The sequence below is a fragment of the Squalius cephalus genome, assembly GCF_949319135.1.
Source record: "Squalius cephalus genome assembly, chromosome: 21".
In the NCBI taxonomy this organism is placed as follows: domain Eukaryota; kingdom Metazoa; phylum Chordata; class Actinopteri; order Cypriniformes; family Leuciscidae; genus Squalius; species Squalius cephalus.
The window spans coordinates 6363760-6391222 of NC_137142.1; the positions used below are offsets into that span (position 1 = coordinate 6363760).

Here is a 27463-nt window from a genome sequence, read left to right on the forward strand (position 1 = left end):
TGTCAGAGCAGCCGTCTCACACACACACACACACACCTGTTACCTGCTGTTTTACCATTGACCTCCACGTGGCATCTGTTACAAAGCACAATACAACACACAAATACAGTTCCCATTCACTAGTCAGTGAAAGTTGAGACGACTGATTGTGTCATTCTGGTGTGGTTAAAACAGCCTGTGCTGTGCGTCCTCCTGCTGCTCAGTTAAAACATGTAATGACTGCATCAGGACACCAAAGGCTGAATTATGAGCGTCACTAAGAAAGAATTATTAAACACTGGAGTGAGCAATGTTTAAGAACAATCCAAAATGACACACACACAATCAGTTTTGAACTTTATTTTAAACAATACAAAAACATCATCTACAGTGGAAACAATTATATAAAAAAATCAGCTACAAAATTAATGCAACATACCAAACATATATGGACTTATTCAAATAATAGAAAAATAAAAAAATAATATCAAAAGTGTTGTAAAAATTGGTCAACTTTTTGGAGCTCATTTAGATTTTTTTGGTGTTTTTATTGTTCCTTTCTTCTGAGGTGTAGGTATCTCTTTGTTACATAAATCACAGACCCAGCAACCTGTTGTTGAGACAGAGAGAGAGAGAGAGAGAAATGGAATATTGGTCTTTTGGACTGTGGGACATTTTCATTTCTTTTATGTTTTTTATGTTAAGTGTTTTCTCCTTCATAAATGCCTGTTATAGGATAACATTCCTAACCCTAACCCACAGTATCAGTAAATCATTTAAAAAATAAATCTAAATGTAAAGTTGAAATCAAATCCTTGTCTATTAGCGTTTGTTATATATAAAACACTACCGTTCAAAAGTTTGTGGTCAAGTTAAATTTTTTTTTTTTTAAAGAAATTAACACTTATTCAGCGAGGGTGCATTAAATTGATAAAGTGACAGTAAAGAAATTCATAAAGTTACAAAATATTTATATTTCTAATAAATGCAGTTCTTTTGAACTTTCTTTTCATCAAAAATATGAAGCAGCACAAACATTGTTTTTAACATTGATGATAATCATAAATGTTTCTTGAGCAGCAAATCAGCATATTAGAATGATTTCTGAAGGATCATGTGACACTGAAGACTGGAGTAATGATGCTGAAAATCAGTGGTGGACAGTAATGCATTTTTACTTTGTTACTGTACTTAAGTATCTGTAGCTACTTTATCAGAGTATTTTTTATTTTTCTATGCGTCAGGTCTTAAAGTGACAGCAGCCTAATATCCCTGCTGCCAAATTATGAGATCATATTAAAAGCATCTAAAAGGCAGTTTTCCGTATCGATGTTAAAACTGTGGCCATTGAAAATGCAGAGTGGCTTGTAACGTTGGAAAACCGTTAGCCACAGTGGCTCGTAAGAAAAAAGTTAATGTCAAGCCCTCTGTGTGTGTGTGTGTGTGTGTGTGTGTGTGTGTGTGTGTGTGTGTGTGTGTGTGTGTGTGTGTGTTTGTTTGTGTGTATATATGGGTCAATGACGTGACGGGTCATTTTTTTTGTCCAAAGGCCTTAATAATAATTTAAAAAAAAACAAATATATAACATCCAAAGTATGTAAGGTAGTACAACTTGATCTCTTTTACTGAATCCAAAAGGTTTTAATTATATTTTACTACATATAAAGGTATTTTAAAGATTTTGAAGTGTCAAAAGGTCATTCGGTACAACCGATATAGTAAATATTTAAATGGAATAATATTGTTTTTAATAACTAAAGGAACTACAATAATAGAAATATAAAGCAGATAAGGCTCTTTTTTTACATTTCCCCTTTTCTCCTTTCCCTGTGCAATGTTTTACTTGAATATGTTGGAGTGTTTAGAGTAGTCCAATAAATGATTAAATTTATGAGATCAGTGATAATTTGTTTTAATATTTCTTCTGTGGTACACACTATATACTATCTCAACATCAATGTCAAATCAGTTTTAACCTTCAAATCAGTGGTTAAACCGAATGACTTTTTTGGTGACATTTTTTCCATCTTGTAAAAAATGACAAAAAACAGTGTTAATTGATTGTACAAACCACAAAATCTTAAACTAAAAAAACTAAGTAAACTAAAAAATGGTTTCAAATATAGTTATATCTCCATTCTATTTTTTTACACTTTTAAAAACCTTATTCGTCAATGACCCATATATATAATTTGATTTATTACAAGTAAACAAAAATATCTGACCATGGGTTTGATGCAACCAAAGCCTATTTCTAACGGTTTCCTCACATCAGGCTTCTAAAAAGCTTGTGAGATGAAGTAAGATTTCAACTTTCGACAGCTCAAATTCAGCATTACATTACCATGACAACATTAGCTCAATACTGTGTTTCTGTATTCGCGCATGCACATCCGAGAGAGTGCGTCGGCTAAAGACTCACCCAGAGGAATGGAGTCCATGCCCACACAGAAGGTGTGGTAGCCTCGATCGCACTTGTCACAGAACATCATCTCCTCCTCATGGTGGGGCTGCTCACAGACGGTGCAGGTCTTGCACTCCATGCACTGCCAGGGATAACTCTTGATCTGGGACACCAACGCCACACTCATATCCAAGCAGGACGGGTGACCTGAACACAAAGTGAGGCTTCTCATCATCTCCGCTATTCTCACCATGCTATAAACCCTCAGGCCGATCCAACAGGATGCTGACACTTAAGATTTCATAAAACAGCATCTTCAATCATCAAGAAGACAACTCTGACCCTGCGGCTTCCAAGTAACAGTTTTAAGATGAGTGCTGTCCTACTACAACATTGAAGAGAAATGTGTCAAGGAATAAACATTAGCAGTGTGGTAGACACTGAAGAACACTACATCAGGAAGAGATGGTTTCGACTTACCGCTGTTTTGGCACTGGGAGCAGTGGATGAGAGCCTCTGGTTTGCCTTTCTTGTTGGCCTCCTTACCCTTCTGGCATATGCCACATATAGCATTGGGAATGACCTTAGGCTGCAAGGGCAGAGTAATGCTATAAACGCCATGGCAACCAAGGTCATACACACCATCTGATATTACGCTTGAACCAAAACCACTATGATTTTCAAAATTAAAGGGATATATCACCTAAAAATGAACATTTTGTCACCATTTACTCACCCTCATGTTGTTCCAAACCTGTATGAGTTTCCTTCTTCTGTTGAACACAAAAGATATTTTGAAGAATCAAATTGTTGGTACTCAAACAGTTGACGGCACCCATTGACTTCCATAGTATTTTTTATAAGTCAATGGGGTCCATCAACTCGTTACCAACATTCTTCAAAATATCTTCTTTTGTAAAAGTATTGTTGTTGTAGAAGTTCATTTTTGGGTGAACTATCCCTTTAAATGAGCAAAAATACCAGAATAATCTGGGTGCAGGATCTTAAAATTAATTGGAATTGCCTAACATTATGATTTTAAGAAGCACAAAATATGTACACAAGCAACAACAACAAAAAAAGACCAACATCTGTATAGCACATAAATCAGGATAAAACATACACAACCATTAAAAAGTTTGGGGTCGCAAAGATGTTTTAAAGAAATGAATACTTTTACTCAGCAAGGGTGCATTAAACCATTCAAAAGCGAGATTAAAGACATTTATAATGTAACAAAGAATTTCTATTATTTTAAATAAATGCTTTTTATTCCTCAAAGAAACGTGAAAAAAAAGTGTTACAATTTTCCCCGAAATATGAAGCAGCACAACTGTTTTCAACATTGATAATAATGAGAAATGTTTCTTGATCATCAAATCATCCTATTCGAATGATTTCTGAAGGATCATGTGACACTGAAGACAGTAATGATGCTGAAAATTCAGCTTTGATCACAGGAATAAATTACATTTTACAATACATTCAAATAGAAAATAGTTATTTTAAATTGTACACATAGATCACTGTTTTACTGTATTTTTAATCAAATAAATGCAGCCTTGGTGAGCATAAGAGACTTCTTTCAAAAACCTTACAGAGCCCAAACTTTTGATTGGTTGTGTATATAATTTAGAGTATATCAAGACTGATATACAATGTGACCATTTGAATGATTGTTTCAGTAACAAAAACATGCAGGAAAACATTTTTAGCAATGCATAAAATATTGCGAAATTCAAAATTAGAATAGAGGAAAACATATTTGCTATATTATTAATAGTTGAGCTCAAAAAAGGCGTTTCACCCCAATAAACAAATACGTAGTCGCAGAAGCCAATTGTAAAATGTAACATAAGTGTATAAAAAGGTCACAACATCCAAAAAGTGGCCAAAATACAGAACAATTTTCTTGTGCTACTTATTACAACGCAGAATTGACACTTTCATTCAGTGCTCACAGCCATTAATAAATCTCTCTACAGTCTAATTTCTTTAAAACCTCTTTATTCAAAAGGTTACTCTAAATACGGACATGTCAAAGGCCCTACCATAAAAACTGTTCAACTAAAAAGAGCAGTGACAACATTGTGCTGGGGAACCGAAAGAGGCAGGCCGAGCTACAGGTTAAAGACACATTTAGATGTTAGTGAAGCTCACAGTTATGTTAACGGAAGGACAAACGCCTTCATTCTGTCACAGTAGGGAAAGTACTAGCTGAACTAAGAGTATTACATTTAAAAAAAAAAAAAAAAAAAAAAAAAAATCACAAAACAGGAACAAGAACATTTAATGTTGAACTACAAACACTTTTAACAAGACTCAAGAGATTGAATAAAAGAGGGATGGAAACAAACAAGCCAAAAACACACTGAGAGTGAGAGGATCAACAGAAGCTGTACCTACTGTTTTAATAAAGTACTGCAGCGACTCCACATTCACATCAGATTAACATGTTACTTTTGTGTAACTAATGTTTTTAAATGTCCAAAACACACTTATGGAAGCCTCTCTCAGTTAATGTATATGGGAAGATAAACCCAATCAAAATCCAGCAGAAGGCATAACTGCAGCAGCATATGCACTTATAACAAACAATGTTATCATCCATTGGTGTGGATGCAAATATAGTTGTCTTTATGGTTATCATTCTTAGTGCTGTGAACCGCCCTTTAATATTGATTATCTAATGTTTAAGAGGTGGAGATAAACTGGGGCTGATAACAATGAAATACTAGCGGTTTACTAAATATATAAATGTAGTATAGACTGCATACCGTTTCATTTTCCTAAAAGAATGGGCAGTATGCAATATTAAAAAAATAACCTTTTGACGAGCAGTATGCTACATTGTGGTCACATGACTTCACGTTGCATGTGTTCTCATATTGAAAATAAATAGGTTATGCCTTTCTAAATTATATTTGAAAAAAATAAAAAAAATTCCAGTTTCATTTAATTCTGGAATTCCATCAGACTAGAAGGCAGTGCATTGTGGGATACAGTATGCACTGTAGTATACTGGCAGATTACTCTGACAAACGTAGCAGATCATTCAGGTACTCTCTGGATACATGTTATGCATACTCTGAGATGTACACTATTCAGGGAATATCCTGCGCCAGTTTACACTGCTCATACTTCATAAGATAACGGAACTACAGGGGAAACTAATAATTAAGACAGGTCGTCAAATAAGCCTTTAGCTAAGTTGTAATGTCAAAATTGCTTCAAACTGTCCAATAAAAAGATATGCAAACATTTCCACAAGAAAAGGTTTGATAAGAACAAACCTTTGCAACCCAGAATATCAAAATGTAAAAAAAAAAAACATATGTGGGCAAGCTACTTTTTTTTTTTTTTTTGGTATTATGCCACTGCCAAATTACTTTTTGTTATAAATTCACTTTGTATAAATATTGTTTCATACAAAAAGAGTGAAATGTTGTATTAGTAATGTGTTAAGGTAAACCTTTTGTTGATCCGCCAATCATTTTGACAAGAAAAAAAAAAAAATACCTTACACAATTTAAACAGAGTAAATCAAAGGAAACACTGATATCAAGCATATTTAAGGTGCCCAGAGTCAGTATAGAAAACAACTGACTTCATGTTATACCAAACAGTAGTTTGATAACAATTTCATGCCTGAAAGATATGTTATGCATCACGAGCATGACAAATAAAGGATAAATAAAGCTCAGTTTAAAAGTGCACTCAGTTTGTTTCACTGGCTCTTCTTCATCTAGCATCTTTAAAGAGACAATATATACAAAAATGCAAACTGTCATCATTTACTAATCATGTGGCTCCAAACCTGTATGACTTTCTTCTGTGGAACATAATATAATATATTAAGAACCAAAATATGAATTCCTTTCTTCAGAGGAAAATAAAATATTTTAAGATTTTTTTTTTTAAATCCATTCAATGGATGTCAATGGTAACCAAAACTGCTTGGTTACCAACATTCTTCAAAAATTTTATGATTTGCAAAAGTCAGTCATAGTTTGGTTGAACTATCCCTTTATGACTATCAGCGTGGATGAATACAATTTTATGATAGTTGAAATAGCTATATTTCTTCTGTAGTCATATGATAACTTTGTATGGTTCTTCTATGGTGGGATAAAGAGATTATGATCCACAAAAGAGATTTGACAAAAATAAACCAACGTACAAACATACAGAATGAGATCCATCAAAAAGAGAATACAATTCACAAATACGATAAAATGAGATTTGCAAATATTTTTTAAATTTGTGAATTTAATCTATTTTTTCAGCTAAATGGAAAAGAGCTTTAAAAACACATGTTGGAAACATGAAACATGCTTGTTATTATTGCTATTTTGTTATTATTACTAGTAACTTGGTTGGGTTGCAACACAGCAGGCCATGGGATTTCAAAACAATAACTTGTCATATTTGAGTCCTCATCCAAAAGTGCTATTCAAATCTTAGTTTCTTACGATTATATATGTATAAATTAGGGAAAGCATTACTGAGTGCACTCTTAATATTTCTTCAACCATTTTATATCTATGGATTAACACTTTTCAGAGTTTAGCAGCCAAAGAAAACTGTGAACGTGGCCTTCAGTATAACTGACAGGCATGTAAGATAGATAAGATAAATATTGATAGATAAATAGAGGTATTTTAAGCTATTTGAAGTACTGTTCACTTTATAAGGGTATTTACCTTCACAAGTGCATCACAGCAAAAAAAAAAAGAAAAAAAAAAGCCCTAAACTAACAGCAGTACCACACAAAAACGTTATTGCTCAAAAGGTCTGTGCAGAACACAGGAACTGTCGCTGGGTTTCCTGGCACTGAAGAAAATGAGTGCCACACTTAAAAAGGAAAATAAGTTCCATTGACACGTGAAGTCCCAATCTACGACCACCAGGGAGAGTGTGTGTGAGTGCATGAGAGTGTTTGGACAAGGTACTGATGATCAAGTCAGAAGAAAGAGGACTTCTCTGCTGAAAGTGCTGGAAAAGAGGGGTGGCGAAAAGGGGAGAAGAGAGGTGTTGGGTTATTAAAAAAAAAAGATCAGGGGCTTTTTTCTTCTACCTTGTACCCAGGGACAGATTTGTGTTGGATGCTGCGAGGGGTGGCATCTTTGCCCTGGGTGCCGGGTCGGTCTTTGCTCTTGACTTTGGATTGAATTCCGCTGTCTTGGCTGTCTCCATCTGAAGTGTTTCCTGATGAACTGTCCTGCAAGTCAACAGGAAATAAATTGACCCACTTTATTTAACACACTTCCTGTCATCCACGATTCATTGCTGCACATTATTCAAATGCAAAAATGGGCCTTTTTGAATGTCTCCTTTCATATAGGAGACAACTTTTCTCAATCCAATGTATTATTTAGTTAACAATAACAACATTGATCCCAGATTTTGGTGAGATTAGTCGATTTTTTAACCACTTCAATCAGAAATACACTATATTGGCAAAAGTATTGGGACACCCCTCAAAATCATTGAATTCAGGTGTTCCAATCACTTCCATGGCCACAGTTGTATAAAATCAAGCACCTAGGCATGCAGACTGCTTATACAAACATTTGTGAAAGAATGGGATCGCTCTCAGGAGCTCAGTGAATTCAATCGTGGTACCATGAAAGGTTGCAACCTGTGCAATAAGTCCATTCGTGAAATTTCCTCACAACTAAATATTCCACAGTCAACTGTCAGTGGTATTATAACAAAGTGGAAGCAATTGGGAACAACAGCAACTCAGCCACGAAGTGGTAGGCCACGTAAAATCACAGAGCGGGGTCAGCGCATGCTGAGGCTTACAGTGCGCAGAAGTTGCCAACTTTCTGCAGAGTCAATAGCTACAGACCTCCAAACTTCGTGTGGGATGCAGTGGTGTAAAGTGTGGGATGCAGTGGTGTAAAGCGTGGGGTGCAGTGGTGTAAAGCGTGGGGTGCAGTGGTGTAAAGCGTGGGATGCAGTGGTGTAAAGTGTGGGATGCAGTGGTGTAAAGTGTGGGGTGCAGTGGTGTAAAGCGTGGGGTGCAGTGGTGTAAAGCGTGGGGTGCAGTGGTGTAAAGTATGGGATGCAGTGGTGTAAAGCGTGGGATGCAGTGGTGTAAAGCGTGGGGTGCAGTGGTGTAAAGTGTGGGGTGCGTGGGTGCTGTAAAGTGTGGGGTGCATTAGTGTAAAGTGTGGGATGCAGTGGTGTAAAGTGTGGGGTGCAGTGGTGTAAAGCGTGGGATGCAGTGGTGTAAAGCGTGGGGTGCAGTGGTGTAAAGTGTGGGGTGCGTGGGTGCTGTAAAGTGTGGGGTGCATTAGTGTAAAGTGTGGGATGCAGTGGTGTAAAGTGTGGGGTGCAGTGGTGTAAAGCGTGGGGTGCAGTGGTGTAAAGCGTGGGGTGCAGTGGTGTAAAGCGTGGGGTGCGTGGGTGGTGTAAAGTGTGGGGTGCGTGGGTGCTGTAAAGTGTGGGGTGCAGTGGTGTAAAGTGTGGGATGCAATGGTGTAAAGTGTGGGGTGCGTGGGTGCTGTAAAGTGTGGGGTACAGTGGTGTAAAGCATGGGATGCAGTGGTGTAAAGTGTGGGGTGCGTGGGTGCTGTAAAGTGTGGGGTACAGTGGTGTAAAGCGTGGGGTGCAGTGGTGTAAAGTGTGGGGTGCGTGGGTGCTGTAAAGTGTGGGGTACAGTGGTGTAAAGCGTGGGGTGCAGTGGTGTAAAGTGTGGGGTGCGTGGGTGCTGTAAAGTGTGGGGTACAGTGGTGTAAAGTGTGGGATGCAGTGGTGTAAAGTGTGGGGTGCAGTGGTGTAAAGTGTGGGGTGCAGTGGTGTAAAGTGTGGGGTGCAGTGGTGTAAAGCGTGGGGTGCAGTGGTGTAAAGCGTGGGGTGCAGTGGTGTAAAGTGTGGGGTGCGTGGGTGCTGTAAAGTGTGGGGTACAGTGGTGTAAAGCGTGGGGTGCAGTGGTGTAAAGTGTGGGGTGCGTGGGTGCTGTAAAGTGTGGGGTACAGTGGTGTAAAGCGTGGGGTGCAGTGGTGTAAAGTGTGGGGTGCGTGGGTGCTGTAAAGTGTGGGGTACAGTGGTGTAAAGTGTGGGGTGCAGTGGTGTAAAGCGTGGGGTGCAGTGGTGTAAAGCGTGGGGTGCAGTGGTGTAAAGCGTGGGGTGCAGTGGTGTAAAGCGTGGGATGCAGTGGTGTAAAGCGTGGGGTGCAGTGGTGTAAAGCGTGGGGTGCAGTGGTGTAAAGCGTGGGATGCAGTGGTGTAAAGCGTGGGATGCAGTGGTGTAAAGTGTGGGGTGCGTGGGTGCTGTAAAGTGTGGGGTGCAGTGGTGTAAAGTGTGGGATGCAGTGGTGTAAAGTGTGGGGTGCGTGGGTGCTGTAAAGTGTGGGGTGCAGTGGTGTAAAGTGTGGGGTGCAGTGGTGTAAAGTGTGGGGTGCAGTGGTGTAAAGTGTGCAGTGGTGTAAAGTGTGGGGTGCAGTGGTGTAAAGTGTGGGGTGCAGTGGTGTAAAGTGTGGGGTGCAGTGGTGTAAAGCGTGGGGTGCAGTGGTGTAAAGCGTGGGGTGCAGTGGTGTAAAGCGTGGGGTGCAGTGGTGTAAAGCGTGGGGTGCAGTGGTGTAAAGCGTGGGGTGCAGTGGTGTAAAGCGTGGGGTGCAGTGGTGTAAAGCGTGGGGTGCAGTGGTGTAAAGCGTGGGGTGCAGTGGTGTAAAGCGTGGGGTGCAGTGGTGTAAAGCGTGGGATGCAGTGGTGTAAAGCGTGGGGTGCAGTGGTGTAAAGCGTGGGGTGCAGTGGTGTAAAGCGTGGGGTGCAGTGGTGTAAAGCGTGGGGTGCGTGGGTGCTGTAAAGTGTGGGGTGCAGTGGTGTAAAGCGTGGGATGCAGTGGTGTAAAGCGTGGGGTGCAGTGGTGTAAAGCGTGGGGTGCAGTGGTGTAAAGCGTGGGGTGCAGTGGTGTAAAGCGTGGGGTGCGTGGGTGCTGTAAAGTGTGGGGTGCAGTGGTGTAAAGCGTGGGATGCAGTGGTGTAAAGCGTGGGGTGCAGTGGTGTAAAGCGTGGGATGCAGTGGTGTAAAGCGTGGGATGCAGTGGTGTAAAGCGTGGGGTGCAGTGGTGTAAAGCGTGGGGTGCAGTGGTGTAAAGCGTGGGGTGCAGTGGTGTAAAGCGTGGGGTGCAGTGGTGTAAAGCGTGGGGTGCAGTGGTGTAAAGCGTGGGGTGCAGTGGTGTAAAGCGTGGGATGCAGTGGTGTAAAGCGTGGGATGCAGTGGTGTAAAGCGTGGGATGCAGTGGTGTAAAGTGTGGGATGCAGTGGTGTAAAGCGTGGGGTGCAGTGGTGTAAAGCGTGGGGTGCAGTGGTGTAAAGCGTGGGGTGCAGTGGTGTAAAGCGTGGGGTGCAGTGGTGTAAAGCGTGGGGTGCGTGGGTGCTGTAAAGTGTGGGGTGCAGTGGTGTAAAGTGTGGGATGCAATGGTGTAAAGTGTGGGGTGCGTGGGTGCTGTAAAGTGTGGGGTGCGTGGGTGCTGTAAAGTGTGGGATGCAGTGGTGTAAAGTGTGGGGTGCAGTGGTGTAAAGTGTGGGGTGCAGTGGTGTAAAGTGTGGGATGCAGTGGTGTAAATTTAAAGTGTGGGATGCAGTGGTGTAAAGTGTGGGATGCAGTGGTGTAAAGTGTGGGGTGCAGTGGTGTAAAGTGTGGGATGCAGTAGTGTAAAGTGTGGGATGCAGTAGTGTAAAGTGTGGGATGCAGTGGTGTAAAGTGTGGGATGCAGTGGTGTAAAGTGTGGGGTGCAGTGGTGTAAAGTGTGGGGTGCAGTGGTGTGAAGTGTGGGGTGCAGTGGTGTAAAGCGTGGGGTGCAGTGGTGTAAAGTGTGGGGTGCGTGGGTGCTGTAAAGTGTGGGGTGCAGTGGTGTAAAGTGTGGGGTGCAGTGGTGTAAAGTGTGGGATGCAGTGGTGTAAAGTGTGGGGTGCAGTGGTGTAAAGTGTGGGGTGCAGTGGTGTAAAGTGTGGGGTGCAGTGGTGTAAAGTGTGGGGTGCAGTGGTGTAAAGTGTGGGATGCAGTGGTGGAAAGCGTTGGATGGTGTAAAGCACGCCACCAGTGGACTCTAGAGCAGTGGAGACCTGTTCTCTGTCTGGAGATCCGGTGGATGAGTCTGGGTTTGGTGGTTGCCAGGAGAACGGTACTTGCCTGACTGCATTGTGCCAAGTGTAAAGTTTGGTGGAGGGGGGATTGTGGTGTGGGGTTGTTTCTCAGGGGTTGGGCTTGGCCCCCTAGTTCCAGTGAAAGGAACTCTTAATGCTTCAGCCTACCAAGATATTTTAGACAATTTCATGCTCCCAACTTTGTGGGAACAGTTTGAGGATGGCCCCTTTCTGTTCCAACATGACTGCGCACCAGTGCACAAAGCAAGGTCCATAAAGACATGGATGAGCGAGTTTGGTGTGGAGGAACTTGACTGGCCTGCACAGAGTCCTGACCTCAACCCGATAGAGCACCTTTGGGATGAGTTAGAGCGGAGACTGCGAGCCAGGCCTTCTCGTCCAACATCAGTGCCTCACCTCACAAAATGCACTTATAGAAGAATGGTCAATTTTTTCATAAACACACTCTTAAACCTTAAGGAAAGCTTCCCAGAAGAGTCGTAGCTGTTGTAGCTGCAAAGAGTGGGCCAACCCCATGTTAAACCCTACGGATCAGGAATGGGATGTCATTAAAGTTCATGCGAATGTAAAGGCAGACATCCCAAAACTTTTGGCAATATGGTGTATGTTGGATTGTGAAAGTAGAATGTGTTGTGAACATGGTTTCGGGTTGACATTTTTTTCCTTAATACATTTTCTCCTGGTCATCTGTGCATGTTATTCTATAGAATTGAATAATTTTTTTACCCTGAATTTTTTTCTTTCAACTTCAAATTTGTCAACCCTTCGAGCCACCTGGGTTTCACTTGGACACGTCAGATTGTAGAAGTAAAATAAATAAAATAAATTGGTGATGTCAATTTTACACGTAAAATTGGTGCATTTATGAAAAAAAAAATAATGCGTTAAAATGAACGCTTTTAATGTAGGCCTGTTGCGATAATTACTTTATCGACTATATATCATACGATATAAGGACATGAGCCCAATAAATTTTGGTGACGCAATATATTGCCCATTTTTTACATAAAGAATTTCACAAACATTTAGCCTATCGTGCTGCATCTGTCATCTGGTCTGCTCTCTGTCGGAGTCTGCTCTCTGTCTGAGGCGCACACACACACAGACACAGACACAGACACACACACAGACACACACACAGACACACACACAGACACACACACACACACGTCTGTCCTCCTTTAGGTCAAGTCATATTTTTGTGAAAAAATCAGTTTGCCATCAGTTGTCAGAAAATAAAAGCGATATCTTTGTCATAGTATGCTTTCAACATTAAAATGGCTTTTCCATGTTTGGCGTCACACTGTTCAATGCATTGAATCAATGCCATTGATCTCTATGAAGTGAAACATCAGCTTTAGCATTACCCCAGGTGATGTGTTGATTATTGATTGTGCCTTGTAAAGTGGAACTCAAAGTTAAATTAATTACAACACCTTGATTTATTCAAAAAAGAAAAAGAAAAAAGAGAAGAACATTTTTAAGCGTACTATGAATGGTTTAATGATGACTCACTCATAGACAGTCACTTGTTGCCACCTACTGGCATAACAATGTAACTGGACTAACTGACAGCTTGAGAGCGCAGAGATGTGCCAGTGCTGATACTTCTAAAAAAAACTAAGTGACTAACTGTTATAAATATAACCCAACAAGCTAATTTATATAGCATAATAATAATAATAATAATAATAATAATAATAATAATAATAAGGAAATAATGTTGCGTATCTTGCCACTCAAAACCACCGCAAGGGAAATTCCTTTACCCTCAAAAAAAATCCCCTTATTTCTTATTTCTAAAATATATATTATATAATGATATAAATGATATAATGATTTAATAAACAAGTTAATAACGGTTTACATTTCATACAATTTTGTCAATATTGTCTGATTTTGCTCAATTTCACCAATAAAAATAGTTCTAAGCAAAGCCACAGCAGAACTGTTGTGCGTCTCTGAGCAACACACAGCTGTGTTTCATTACTGAATGAATCTGTGGTTTTTAACTAAACAAGTGAGCCACTGAGTTACTGACTCATTCATAAAGACGGTCACTTGCTTCGTTCCTGAACAAATGAGCCGTTTGAATGAATCGGTTGAATGACTCATTAAGACAGTGACTTGCCATCACCCATGCACTTTTCAATCACTACATTACGATAGACATCTTTAAATCAAACACCTGGCTTTATAGTTGTCAAAATATAAGGGAATGAAAATCTAATTGCCTTCTAATTGGGGTCTGAAGGGGTTTTTGGGCCCTGGGGATGTTTTGACATGCCTTGACATTTGTGATTATTTCAATTACTTATAACATTTGAATGGCTAATGTCTGCTTACACTGTACTCAGCACAAACTCTGCTACAATTATATGTGAGCTTTTTTAGCAAATGATGTTTATGTGTTGTTAGTGAAAAAACAAACAAACTTTAAGTCACTTAAATAAGGCCATAAAAAAAATACTGTGTTCACAATACTTTTGAGTACTGGATCTTGTAGCCTAGATTTTTTTTACTACAAAGTGATGTGAAAATCATCCTGACCACTTATTCACATACAACAATAGATTGATTTAAATTTGGTAAGACACCATTTGTGTTAGAAAGGCTGTACGCAAGAGTCAATGGCCATGCATATTGATGTGATTCACACCTGGGGACACAAAGACAGGGTTCGTACAGATACTGTAAAAAGAAATTCCAGGACTTTCAAGGACTTTTCCAGCACTACACTTTTTTGGTTTTCAAGGACTATAATCAGAGATTGCACTTATCAAACAATATCTTTAGGATTTTTTAAAGATTTTTTAAACAAGTTACAGATATATGGTATCCAAAATACAACTTACAACGTATTTTAAAATATATATTAAATACAAAGTTTATAAAGGATATTATTGCTCAATAAATAATATTTTATATTATAATGTTGGCATACTTTATATCCAGAAACGGTCTGATGGGGGTTTATCAGATGGACTGTTAATTTTGTGTGAAAAGATTGTATTCAAGTTTCTTTATTGTATTTAAATAAGTCAAGCACTTTTGAAGTACCTCTTTGTAAATATGGCAGTTTTCAAGGGTTTTCCAGGAGTTAAATTTCAAAAAGTATCATTCAAGTACTTTAAGCACCTTGTACGAACTCTGCAAAGATACTCCCCTATAATGGGCCTATCAGGGTGAATGGGACTGAGGGAAACAAAAGAATGTGAGTTTTTTCATAGTTTATTTTCAACATACATAATCAAAATACACATAATGAAGGTCAAAGGCACAATATTGAGCATATTGACCTAAACAGACAACTGAACAGTTATGCACCTTTGCCATTCCAGTAAAGAGTTCCTGTTCAACTATAGAAACAAGTGAACCATACCTGGCATTTCCAATGTGTCTGCTGCTTCTTTAGCCATGCACTGAAGAACGAACACTGCCCCAACATCAGTAGTCGGTGATGGAGCTTATTTGTGACCCTGGATCACAAAACCAGTCACATGTCGCACGGGTATATTTGTGGCAATAGCCAAAAACACATTGTATGGGTCCAAATTATAGATTTTTCTTTTATGCCAAAAATCATTAGGATATTAAGTAAAGATCATGTTCCATGACGATATTTTGTGAATGTCCTACCGTACATATAAAAAACATTTATTTTTGTGAGTGAATGCAGCACAATCGCAAACATAAATGGACAACTTTAAAGGAGATTTTCTCAATGTTTCGATTTGTTTGCACCCTCAGATTTCAGATTTTCAAGTAGTTTTATCTCAGCCAAATATTGTCATACCCTAACAAATCATGCATCAATGGAAAGCTTATTCAGCTTTCAGGCAATTTATAAATCTCAATTTAAAAAAATTGACCAATGTGACTGGTTTTGTGGTCCAGGGTCACATCATATCAGTCCAATGTAGTTAAACAGCTTGCTGACGGTACAGCAGACTGAGTGACAAACAGTTTGAAGACACTGAAAGTTTTAGTCAGAAGGACTCATCAGTAGTGCAGGTATCTGATCACTGTATAAAAAAATTAAATAAAAAGAGAGAAAAAAAACAAACAACTGTAAGCATGATGTCAGGAACAACAATATTATTACACTATAAATCACTAATAGCTTACTAATATTGCCCACAGATAAAACAGTTTTTTTTTGAAAAAGAGTCATTTTTGTAGTCATGACACACATAAGCGGTTTGTATTATCATACAGTATAAAAACAAAAAATAAATTATTATTGTTTAGCAACATAAACATTGTTTATACATTTGAGCAGATATTCCCGAACAGTATTTCACGGTAAACACTGTTCTAAATATTTTTAGATTGTAACATTCATCACTTAACAGCATAGACACTATTACTTTTATATTGCATTATGCTTTTATATTATAGAGCATAAAAACACTCTTCATACGACATTTACATGCAATGCCTAAATAATTCATATTTCAACATGTCTCACTCGATTATTTCACACGTTTTAGTCTGGTAATATAGTTTGAAAAAAGCCAACAAGTAAAATGGGTAAACATTTATGTAAAAACACGTTAACTAATGCAAAATGATTAATGACTTACTCAACAGTAAATGATATCCTCCGCTGGATCTTCTTCTGAGGTAAATTCAAGGCTTATTCCACATATCGTGTCTTCTTCCAAAAATGATGAAATGTAGAGTAACCTGACGCAGCTTGATGGTTTGTTTATCCAGGTGATATGGGCGTTTACAGGTTCGTTTCATTTAGGTGGATGATTACCGTATGATTAGCCTGTGCTGCGCGTGGGTGTGACCACATTACAAATAACGAGCTCAGACAGGAAAGATTATACCTCTCATTGGTTTCATAAGGATTACATAATCAGCGAAGATTTGATTTCAATTGGTTCATTTAAAAGTAGACATTTCAAGCTCTCTATTCACATTTCTCAGGTCTGTGTGGAAAGTAATTGCAGATTTTCAGAAAGAAGTTCATAGAGATTGAAACAGCAGAAAGCGCACCCTGTTTGCTGAGTGTTTTTTTTGTAATTATGAGAGCACTGCAATAAAAACAGACCTCAAAGAATAGTTTCAAATCATGTCTTACGGTTATCTGTATGACCAGAAAAAAATGCTTTGGCGCGTTCGTGGACCCCAGAGGGTTAACTATAACTAAACTAGTTTCAGCCTCAGACGTCACGGCCACAGACTGTTGGCTGAACGTCAGATGCATAAGGCACACAAAATTGTTCACTTCAGGAGTTTCGAATTCGTCATCTGATTGGTTGAATTCTACAGGACTTCAGGGAGACGTGTGTGTCGCATTCATTAACGTTCCGCCTGGAAACAAAGATGCCGTGGTGCCAAACCCCCTCATGGAAAAAGAAAGCTGTCGTGTTTACAACTGTGATAAAAAGCGCTTATCAGGATCAACTAAACGTTGGGATTTTCAAAAGTATGTAAAGTTAGCCTTATAGACTCTTTAAAATAAGTCCAATAGTTTTTTATTACACTGTTATTGTAGGGACATCGAAGTTACATTTTCATGCCCCTAAACATAACGTGGAACAAAACAAACTATGACTGGCTGCTTTACATGTCAGTCAGACGGCCTCAGGGCGGTCCTTGGCCAATAAAAGCTGCTATGGACTCCAGACCTTCTACCGTCAGTCTGAAGGTCTGGCTACGCGAGACTATAACTAAACCAACTGTGCATTTATAGTCACGGTCACCTGAAAACAACTTACAGAGGAACCTTTATGTTTTTTTCCGTCTTCTTTCCCATCTTCAGCATCATCAGAGTCGCCATCACTGTCCAGGGCAGGCAGCTCTGGGTCCAGCGGAGGCTCATACAGAGCTGTGTTCAAGGGCAAGTAGCGGAGCTCATTTGGAGAGTACCTGGATGAGGCAAGAAAAGCTCAGTCAGAAAGCTAAACAGTGGCTACATTTTAGGACAACATTCCAGCATTGTTCTCAAGTACAATGGAGATTACAGTGACTCAATCAACAGGTAAATCAGAAGCTCAGCAGGATTTGCAAAAAAGCAGCAACAATTTATTACACAATTCACCTTTTGTAGTACTCTTGGAACTGGCCAGGAATGAGTGCAACTGGGTATGGACCGGTCTTGGTTCTTTCTGGAGGGAGGACTTTGTATTTTCCTTGAGGTACCTGAATAATCTACAGGTAAAAGAGAAAGCGCGAAACAAATAAGTTAACTAGATGTACCGCATCGCGGTACAAAATATGACCGCCGCTCAGGCCTACACTGGCTTTCCACAAAAATAAATGACGTGGAGTAATTTGGCTGTATTGCGTGTTTATGTATATACCTAAAAAAAGTAGTAGTATGTGCATGTCTGTCTGTGTGTGTGTGTGTGTGTGTGTGTATGTGTGTGTGTTTGTGTATGTGTGTGTCTGTGTGTGTGTGTGTGTGTGTGTGTGTGTGTGTCTGTGCGTGTATGTATGTGTGCGTACATGTGTGCGCGTGTGTGTTTGTGTGTGTGTGTCTGTGCATGTGGATTTGTATGTGTGTGTATGGGTGTGTGTCTGTGCGTGTGGATGTCAGTGTGTGTGCATGCTTGCGTTTGTTTGTATTCCTGCATGTGTGTGTGTGACAGTATCATCCTAAACCAGCAACCCTTTCGCTCAACAGCACCATCTACAGGCCGATGAGTGTACAGTCACTAAATGTGCACATAAATGAATTTATTTTATACCCCCCCATGGATGAAATTCTACGAAACTTAGCAGAGGATACCCCCAGAGGATGTCAAGTTAATCATACACATGAAATATGGTGCAGTTCTGAACATCTCCACTGAAGATAGGGGCGATTAAAGCAGAATAATATTGCATTTTCATTTTTTATGGGAGGGGCGCAAATCACAAATGAGTGATTATGGGCTAGGTTGATGTGGGGCCTTAAGAGCAACATACCATAAAAATTTCTTCATCCTCGGTGCCACGGTTCAGGTAGTTATTTAGGAAAAACTGCATTTTTTTGGGTTTGGGGGGGCCCAGCGCGGGGGGGGGAGTGGCCTCCGGGGACCAAACGAAATTTTTCTGTAGAAGTCTAGTGGGGCTACATGCCCACCAAATTTCATGTTCCCCGGTGCTTCGGTGTCCCTGGTATCGTTGACGAAAAATTTAGGGGGACCCCAGCGCGGGGGGGGGAGTGGCCCCCGGGGACCAAACGAAATTTTTCCGTAAAAGTCTAGTAGACCAACATACCATAAAAATGTCTTCATCCTCGGTGCCACGGTTCAGGTAGTTATTTAGGAAAAACTGATTTTTTTTGGGTTTGGGGGGGCCCAGCGCGGGGGGGGGAGTGGCCCCCGGGGACCAAAAGAAATTTTTCTGTAGAAGTCTAGTGGGGCTACATGCCCACCAAATTTAATGTTCCCCGGTGTTTCGGTGTCCCTGGTATCGTTGACGAAAAATTTACGGGGGCCCCAGCGTGGGGGGGGAAGTGGCCCCCGGGGACCAAACGAAATTTTTCCATAAAAGTCTAGTAGACCAACATACCATAAAAATTTCTTCATCCTCGGTGCCACAGTTCAGGTAGTTATTTAGGAAAAACTGCATTTTTTGGGGTTTGGGGGGGCCCAGCGCGGGGGGGGGAGTGGCCCCCGGGGACCAAACGAAATTTTTCCTTAGAAGTCTAGTGGGGCTACATGCCCACCAAATTTCATGTTCCCCGGTGCTTCGGTGTCCCTGGTATCGTTGACGAAAAATGTACGGGGGCCCCAGAGCGGCTGGGGGAGTGGCCACCGGGGACCAAACGAAATTTTTCCGTAAAAGTCTAGTAGACCAACATACCATAAAAATTTCTTCATCCTCGGTGCCACGGTTCAGGTAGTTATTTAGGAAAAACTGCATTTTTGGGGGTTTGGGGGGGCCCAGCGCGGGGGGGGAGTGGCCCCCAGGGACCAAACGAAATTTTTCCTTAGAAGTCTAGTGGGGCTACATGCCCACCAAATTTCATGTTCCCCGGTGCTTCGGTGTCCCTGGTATCGTTGACGAAAAATTTACGGGGGCCCCAGCGCGGGGGGGGGGAGTGGCCCCCGGGGACCAAACGAAATTTTTCCGTAAAAGTCTAGTAGACCAACATACCATAAAAATTTCTTCATCCTCGGTGCCACGGTTCAGGTAGTTATTTAGGAAAAACTGCATTTTTTGGGGTTTGGGGGGGCCCAGCGCGGGGGGGGAGTGGCCCCCGGGGACCAAACGAAATTTTTCCGTAGAAGTCTAGTGGGGCTACATGCCCACCAAATTTCATGTTCCCCGGTGTTTCGGTGTCCCTGGTATCGTTGACGAAAAATTTACAGGGGCCCCAGCGCGGGGGGGAAGTGGCCCCCGGGGACCAAACGAAATTTTTCCGTAAAAGTCTAGTAGACCAACATACCATAAAAATTTCTTCATCCTCGGTGCCACGGTTCAGGTAGTTATTTAGGAAAAACTGCATTTTTTTGGGTTTGGGGGGGCCCAGCGCGGGGGGGAGTGGCCCCCGGGGACCAAACGAAATTTTTCCTTAGAAGTCTAGTGGGGCTACATGCCCACCAAATTTCATGTTCCCCGGTGCTTCGGTGTCCCTGGTATCGTTGACGAAAAATTCAGTAAGGTGACGGGAAAAAAAAAAAAAAAAAACTTTGACAATCCCTATATGACCGCTTTCGCTAGCTACGCTAGCGGCGGTCATAATTAATGTTTACATTGGTGTTCAGAGCCATTGCTAGGGTGTTGCAGGTCCTAGGGTTTTCTACACATACTTTTCATAAGTTTTCTACACAGACTTTTGTTAATATGCCTGTCTCGACAATAATCCTTACACACACAGTCGGTTACGTCTTAAGTGAAGGTAAACAGATGAGAAAGAAAACGGATGCGTATCAGTATATTGGATCCATGATTTCGGTCTTAGGAGTGACTGCAGCCTAATATTCATGTTGCTCTCTGTGTCAATGTTAATCAAACACTGACTGTTCAGTTGTCTTTAATAACATTTGATCTATTAGTTAGGGCTAGAAGCTTTTGCTGTGGTATCAAAGTAAAGTGTTATTTAAACAAGAAATGGAAAGAAAAAGTTATATTTGTCTCCCCCAACACACTTTTTTTTTTGCCGATCCGAAAAATGATCGCATCTGCGACTCAAGTTAACATTAAACGAACCATAAGTTTTATGGGTGGTTACTAGGATAATGTTATGTGGTTATCAGGGTATTCTGGCTGACTATAAGGGCTGCGTTTAAGTCAAATTTTGTATGCCATTCCCTCTATAACTGAGGGGAAGTGCTTAGGGAAGTGTGCGTCTAAAAGTGGAGTGATAGATGCTTTCATTTGTGTATCTAAATTAAGCTGTTTTATGAATTTTACACACTATATACCACAATCAGATTATCAAAGAACATAAGCATATCTTACATGTGTTTGAAGGTCAAAATAAGCCCTTCTCTCTTCCATCCGCTCTCGGTTGAAATTACTGTTGAATTCAGCAGCTTTTTTAGCTGCTTTCTTTATGTACTCCGGCACTTTACTGGCTTCAACTTTTTGAGGATTCTGTTGCTGCATTTGCTAAAAAGAAAAAGTCAGACCATTAGCTCTCACAGACTTCATTATTAAATTATATGCAAACAAGGATATAACAGTTTACATGTTTTTCAAAAAAAGTCACTTATGCTCACCAAAGATGCATTCTTGCGAAATATTATTCGAATTTAAAATTATTTTCTACTGAATATATTTAATATGCAATTTATTCCTGTGATAGTAAAGCTGAATTTTCAGCATTAGTCCAGTATTCAGCATCACATGATCCTTCAGAAATCATTCTAATATGATGATTTGTTGCTCAAGAAACATTTCTGATTATTATCAATTCAATATCAGTTGTGCTGCGTAATATTTTTGTGGAAACTGTGATATTTCAGTATATCAGGATTTTTTTATGAATAAACTAAAGTAACTTTACTCATGAGAACAAAGATTATTCCTAGATTTTAGGGCTGTCAGTTGATTAAAACAATGAATCATGTTCTCTGCATTAACATGAATTAAATTGAACCTGCAGAAATCTTCCTATAAAATGTATTATTGTTTTCAAATGTGCATTGTGTGTACACTCACCTAAAGGATTATTAGGAACACCTGTTCAATTTCTCATTAATGCAATTATCTAATCAACCAATCACATGGCAGTTGCTTCAATGCATTTAGGGGTGTGGTCCTGGTCAAGACAATCTCCTGAACTCCAAACTGAATGTCAGAATGGGAAAGAAAGGTGATTTAAGCAATTTTGAGCGTGGCATGGTTGTTGGTGCCAGACGGGCCGATCTGAGTACAATCTGCTCAGTTACTGGGATTTTCATGCACAACCATTTCTAGGGTTTACAAAGAATAATGTGAAAAGGGAAAAACATCCAGTATGCGGCAGTCCTGTGGGCGAAAATGCCTTGTTGATGCTAGAGGTCAGAGGAGAATGGGCCGACTGATTCAAGCTGATTGAAGAGCAACTTTGACTGAAATAACCACTCGTTACAACCGAGGTATGCAGCAAAGCATTTGTGAAGCCACAACACGCACAACCTTGAGGCGGATGGGCTACAACAGCAGAAGACCCCACTGGGTACCACTCATCTCCACTACAAATAGGAAAAAGAGGCTACAATTTGCACGAGCTCACCAAAATTGGACAGTTGAAGACTGGAAAAATGTTGCCTGGTCTGATGAGTCTCGATTTCTGTTGAGACATTCAGATGGTAGAGTCAGAATTTGGCGTAAACAGAATGAGAACATGGATCCATCATGCCTTGTTACCACTGTGCAGGCTGGTGGTGGTGGTGGTGTAATGGTGTGGGGGATGTTTTCTTGGCACACTTTAGGCCCCTTAGTGCCAATTGGGCAACGTTTAAATGCCACGGCCTACCTGAGCATTGTTTCTGACCATGTCCATCCCTTTATGACCACCATGTACCCATCCTCTGATGGCTACTTCCAGCAGGATAATGCACCATGTCACAAAGCTCGAATCATTTCAAATTGATTTCTTGAACATGACAATGAGTTCACTGTACTAAAATGGCCCCCACAGTCACCAGATCTCAACCCAATAGAGCATCTTTGGGATGTGATGGAACGGGAGCTTCGTGCCCTGGATGTGCATCCCACAAATCTCCATCAACTGCAAGATGCTATCCTATCAATATGGGCCAACATTTCTAAAGAATGCTTTCAGCACCTTGTTGAATCAATGCCACGTAGAATTAAGGCAGTTCTGAAGGCAAAAGGGGGTCAAACACAGTATTAATATGGTGTTCCTAATAATCCTTTAGGTGAGTGTATAATAAATACATATATTTCCCTACTAACCTGCAGCAGTGTAGGACTCATTTACAGTGTTTTTCCACATACTGATCATATTTCATACCTGTTTAGTTTCCATTTATAAATGAATTTGACTGGTAAACAGGATTTGCTTGTGGTGTGTTTGTTGTGCTCTTATTCCAGTTATTTCAAATAGTTTGAATGAATGCTCTACTTGCCTTAAGAAATGTAATGATGGTAAATGGATTTTAAACCTTAACGCATTGACAGCATTACTACTACTATGAATATTAAGCATTTTTGGCATAAACATGTAAATGACATACACTGAAATTACGGTCAATGAAAAAAAACAACAACTGAGAAACAGTGCTCAAAACATTTACAACAAATAATTAAAGGTTCATTCTGATATTATTCATCAGAATATCTCTTCTCCTGTCCCTGAAAATGTCCGGGTTTTTAAATATTCTTGCAGACTTCTCATTTTAAGTGGCGTTTAGTCAAGTAGGTGGCTCCAGCACACTGAAAATATACATAAGCGGAAGCCAGCGAGCCATACTTTGAAAACTAAACTCAGTGCAAGTAGTTCATTGAAATAGATTTTTTGTTGTAATAAAGTATATCTCTTCAATGTTAATTGTGATCAATGTAATGCATCCTTGCTGAATAAAATTATATTTATATAAGAGTACCATATAATTTATATAACGAATAAAAGAGTCAGAGTGTGTTACTCACTGCACTAAGAGTGCTCACAGAGTACTCCTTAGTTATCCTCTGCCGCTCTCGCTCCTGCAGTATGACTGAGTACTCGGCATGTTTGGCTGGGTACTCCTTAATCATCAAATCAATAACTTCATCACTCCGCAAAGCAGTGAGACCTAAGGGAAGAAGGGTGGAACGTCAATATAGGATCCTCACATTAAGTCTTAGACTAGGCTGATACAGTGAATTATTAATACTATTATTAGTACATCACATTAAGCTACACATCAAGGCTGAAAAGCTGTTGAGCAAATTATTAATTAAATCACTGTGCTGGAAAAGTAAACCATCTCAGTATGAGACAATCAATCAGTTAATTTCAGGGCAAGACGAAAGTCACCTGTTGTCAATTTTACAACATTTTTTTTCTGTTAAGCAAATTCAAGATAATAAAAGAAATGGAAGCGAGAAAGACTGAATTATTAAAATCTTACCCAGTGTGCACTGCGTTTCCGTAATGACATTTTGCTCTCTCAGATAAAGTTTTTCTTTGTGAGACAGGTCTCTTCTTTCCATATCTGGTATAAAGTTGAAAATTAAAACATGTGTTGACAGCAAAATACAAAACTTCATCTCTATCATCAGTAACTGAATCTGAAAATAAAACCACTATTTGACTGATTACATGAAAACCATTCAATTCAATTTTCCCAGCTGATAGTTAGAGGCTGGTCGCTCATACCTGGATATTTCCGTTTGAATGACGTGACTCCCAAGTACTCGCTCACTTGTTCTTGTAACATATAATACTCCCCTGTGTCATCCGGAGGCCATTTGTATTCTGTCAGATTTTCAGCAGGGAAGTATGTTGGTCTGTAATGAAACAGCAAGGCTCATACACAGACAGTAACACTGGGCCAGAATGATGAGAAAAAATTGAAACGCCACCAACAGGTGCAGTTTCATAGAAATAAATATAATATGATGGTGCAAGAAAAACTGCTAAATAGTTCCATTGTCATGGTGAAGGAATATATTTTAATAGTAAAATAATTATGGCTCGTAAGTAATATTTCTAGATAAATTCTCTTAACCCTCACATTGTGTTCTGGCCATTTTGGCCCAGAGAGGATTTTCTTTTTCCCAAATATGCTAGTTAATGCTATCGCACCGGACGAAAACTTCCTTACAAAGGGTATTACAACTTGAACTTCCCCAAAATTTTTTATAATTTGTATACTTTTTGGGGGATTCCCCCCCCCCCCCCTCAAAAATGACCGGCCTACAAAAAATGTATTATAAATCTCTTGTTATGCTATGTTTTTGCCAAATATTTGGTTCAAACTTTGTGTCAACTTGTTTTATTTTATTTTAGCATATGGTCCCATCAACCTAGCCGTTACACCAACTATGACATTATGGATAAGTCAGTTTGACCTTTTCTTATCAGACCAAAGCATACGTTTAGGAGGATGTACGTTTCCTGGATATATTTGTTGCTCTTATTTTTGCTCTTCACTTCTGCTTCTCTTTTACCTCTACTTTCATTCCACAAATATATTACTTCTTTTGGATCCTTCTTTCTCTACAGTCTGATCTTCACAATCTTCATCTGTTAAATACAATACAATACTTTGGAATTTATAATAAACTATAGAATAAGATCAATCTTATTTTTGTTTAAACTTATTTGCTATTACAATTTTAATATTTACTTGATTCATTTGTTTGTCTATAATTTTAAATAAATGTGTTATTCCCTATTCAAATTTGACCTCTGACATGATCACTGCTTGACTGGATATCACTGCATCACCGCAATGTATCAAAAAAATAATAAATAACAATAAAAAATTCAGCCTACGCCACTGGCAAGGTTTAAAGGGTCATGAAACTCTTAATCAAATTTTCTGAGATTTTAACAGAGTTATGTGTGTTGAACATCATAGAAATCAATTTTACCATCTGTTAGTTTTGATTGTAGGAGAAAACTAGATAATTTGTAAAAAATAAAAAGAAAAAAGAAAAGAAAACGCTATTTCCAACTTACGGGTTTAAATTCGTCTTCATGTCAGCATCACAGGATGTGTCGTTTTCTTGCACTATAGTGGATTGATGACTCATCGGTGTCTCATAATTATTCATAAGACTGCATGTCCTCAACCTATGAAAAGATGCCTTAATTATTCATGACAGCAAGTGTTGTTTTCCTATGACAGGCGCTTCAAACAGTGAGATGATCACATACACTAAGTAGAGATGCATTAATGGATCAAAAACTTTCTGTGTCACATAAGTTCTCTTTAATAGATCCTGAATGTTCGACACAAATCTGATTCATCCACACTGTGAGTGTGACCGGTCTTTACAGCCCTTCAACCAGTCAAACGGCTTATAAAAACACAGCAAAATAAGCCTCAAAAGTCATCAAAGATGCAACAGCATGTTCATATATATTTTCGATATATAGAAGAAATAAGAAAGAAGAAATGCTGTGCATTAAATTATAGCAGTCACAGGATATGTACTGTGTGTAATTTACAGTAAGCTTACAAAACCACGAGTATAGTGTGTAGGTGTAATGGTACATTGCAGTGTGCATCTGTGGGAAGCTTTGATGCTTTTAATGAGAGCAAAATAAAGCTGTCTGAATCAGAAGCCGTAGCTGTGTTGCGGGTCTCTCCACTCCGCAGCTCATCATGCACACTTTTGTAGCATTTTCAAAACTGGGGGTTCATGACCCTTGAATAAAAACACCTATGAGTGTGTGTGTGTGTGTGTGTGTCAGATGTGCTGCTCACCCCAGCTCTTGGTTGGTCGTGTCACAGCTCCGGGAACTGTCCCCTGAACCCATCCTGCGTCTCTTGAGGGCTTGACTACCATCACTGGAATTCTCCTCAATGTCATCCTGTTTCAAGAGTCATAAATAAGATTCCTTCAAGGAAATGTCAACGTTTCCCATTGGGAGGAATTGAGAGATAATGTTTAGCAGCGCTACCTAGATCTAAAACCATACTATATTGCCGTAATAAACTATCAGTGTCTGCCCAAAACCATTTAAATAATACAAGTGGGGTCCTTTCATGCGTTTTAATTTCTTTTAGACAAGAAGTTTCACCCTGAGCATCATATATGTCTTTAGCTCGCTCTCGGCTAGCAGGCTAATAGTAAATAAACAAAGGCGACTTTGGCTCACATTCAAGTTTTTAGCGACGCAGTAATAGCATATATGCGTGCCTCATATTCTACAATGTTATAAATGCAGTCTGTGCTACAAGATGTAGCCGTAAACACCTACAGACCTTCACGGACTGCGTCCCAGGAGTCGCGGGATTGCTATCGCACGGTCTCGGCGACAGAACAGCCGCCATGTTGATGTTCTGCTAATGAAAGAGTGTCGCATTCCGACTGCAAACTAGGAACACGAGGAAGTGTTCCGACCTCAACACGCAAAAAGAACCGTGCAATATACTATTGTAAATATTGTATGTTGATTTTTTCCCCCCATTTAATCTTATTTACATTTTATACACTTTTCATTGGAATAGTGTATACTTAATTTACAAGCAATATTCGTTATGCTTTTTTATTATTAACTGAATGGACATCGATCAACACAAAAGGCTAGATTACTTTGATTATCTCTCCACAACGTTCAGCATTTGCCCGTAGCTTTATTTGATGTATTAATAATTTCAAGTACAATACACTTTGAACTTACAGCGGGGTAAAATCTAAATTAATTAATAAAATATTGAATGAAAAAAATAAATAAAATAATAATAATAATACAAACGTTTTAATTTATGTTAAGAGTTGAGTACCTTCCTTAACCATATAACGGTCTTACTGTTTATATGAAATACTGTTCTTTTAATAAATACTATTTGCGCTCAATGTCCTTATGACCCCCTTGCCATTTGATTTGTGACAATTTGAGAAAATAA

The 27463-nt window shown here is 39.6% G+C and overlaps 1 protein-coding gene across 2 annotated transcripts; it reads right to left on the reverse strand.

Annotated features, from left to right (window-relative positions):
* Positions 1 to 323: 323 nt before the first annotated feature.
* On the reverse strand, positions 324 to 26942 carry phf10 (PHD finger protein 10). 2 transcript variants are annotated; one of them, XM_079855378.1, is made up of 13 exons: positions 26819 to 26942; positions 26318 to 26424; positions 25567 to 25680; positions 24259 to 24389; positions 24011 to 24094; positions 23550 to 23692; positions 20910 to 21059; positions 17557 to 17666; positions 17234 to 17384; positions 7461 to 7604; positions 2864 to 2972; positions 2402 to 2590; positions 324 to 589 (listed from the first exon to the last, which is right to left on the reverse strand). In XM_079855378.1, exons 1-13 carry the CDS (start codon positions 26885 to 26887, stop codon positions 504 to 506), a joined length of 1587 nt encoding a protein of 528 aa, XP_079711504.1. In that variant the 5' UTR covers positions 26888 to 26942; the 3' UTR covers positions 324 to 503. The 2 variants fall into 2 exon arrangements, with proteins under 2 accessions (XP_079711504.1, XP_079711505.1); XM_079855379.1 differs by lacking the exon at positions 7461 to 7604.
* Between the last annotated feature and the right edge of the window lie 521 nt (positions 26943 to 27463).

Coding starts and splice junctions, on each gene's coding strand:
- phf10 (XM_079855378.1), bottom strand. CDS start 26,887: ATGGCGGCTGTTCTGTCGCCGAGACCGTGCGATAGCAATCCCGCGACT. Junction 7,605..17,233: donor AAAAACATAAAGGTTCCTCT/GTAAGTTGTTTT, acceptor GTTGACTTGCAG/GACAGTTCATCAGGAAACAC. Junction 2,591..2,863: donor CTCCCAGTGCCAAAACAGCG/GTAAGTCGAAAC, acceptor CTTTGTGTTCAG/GTCACCCGTCCTGCTTGGAT.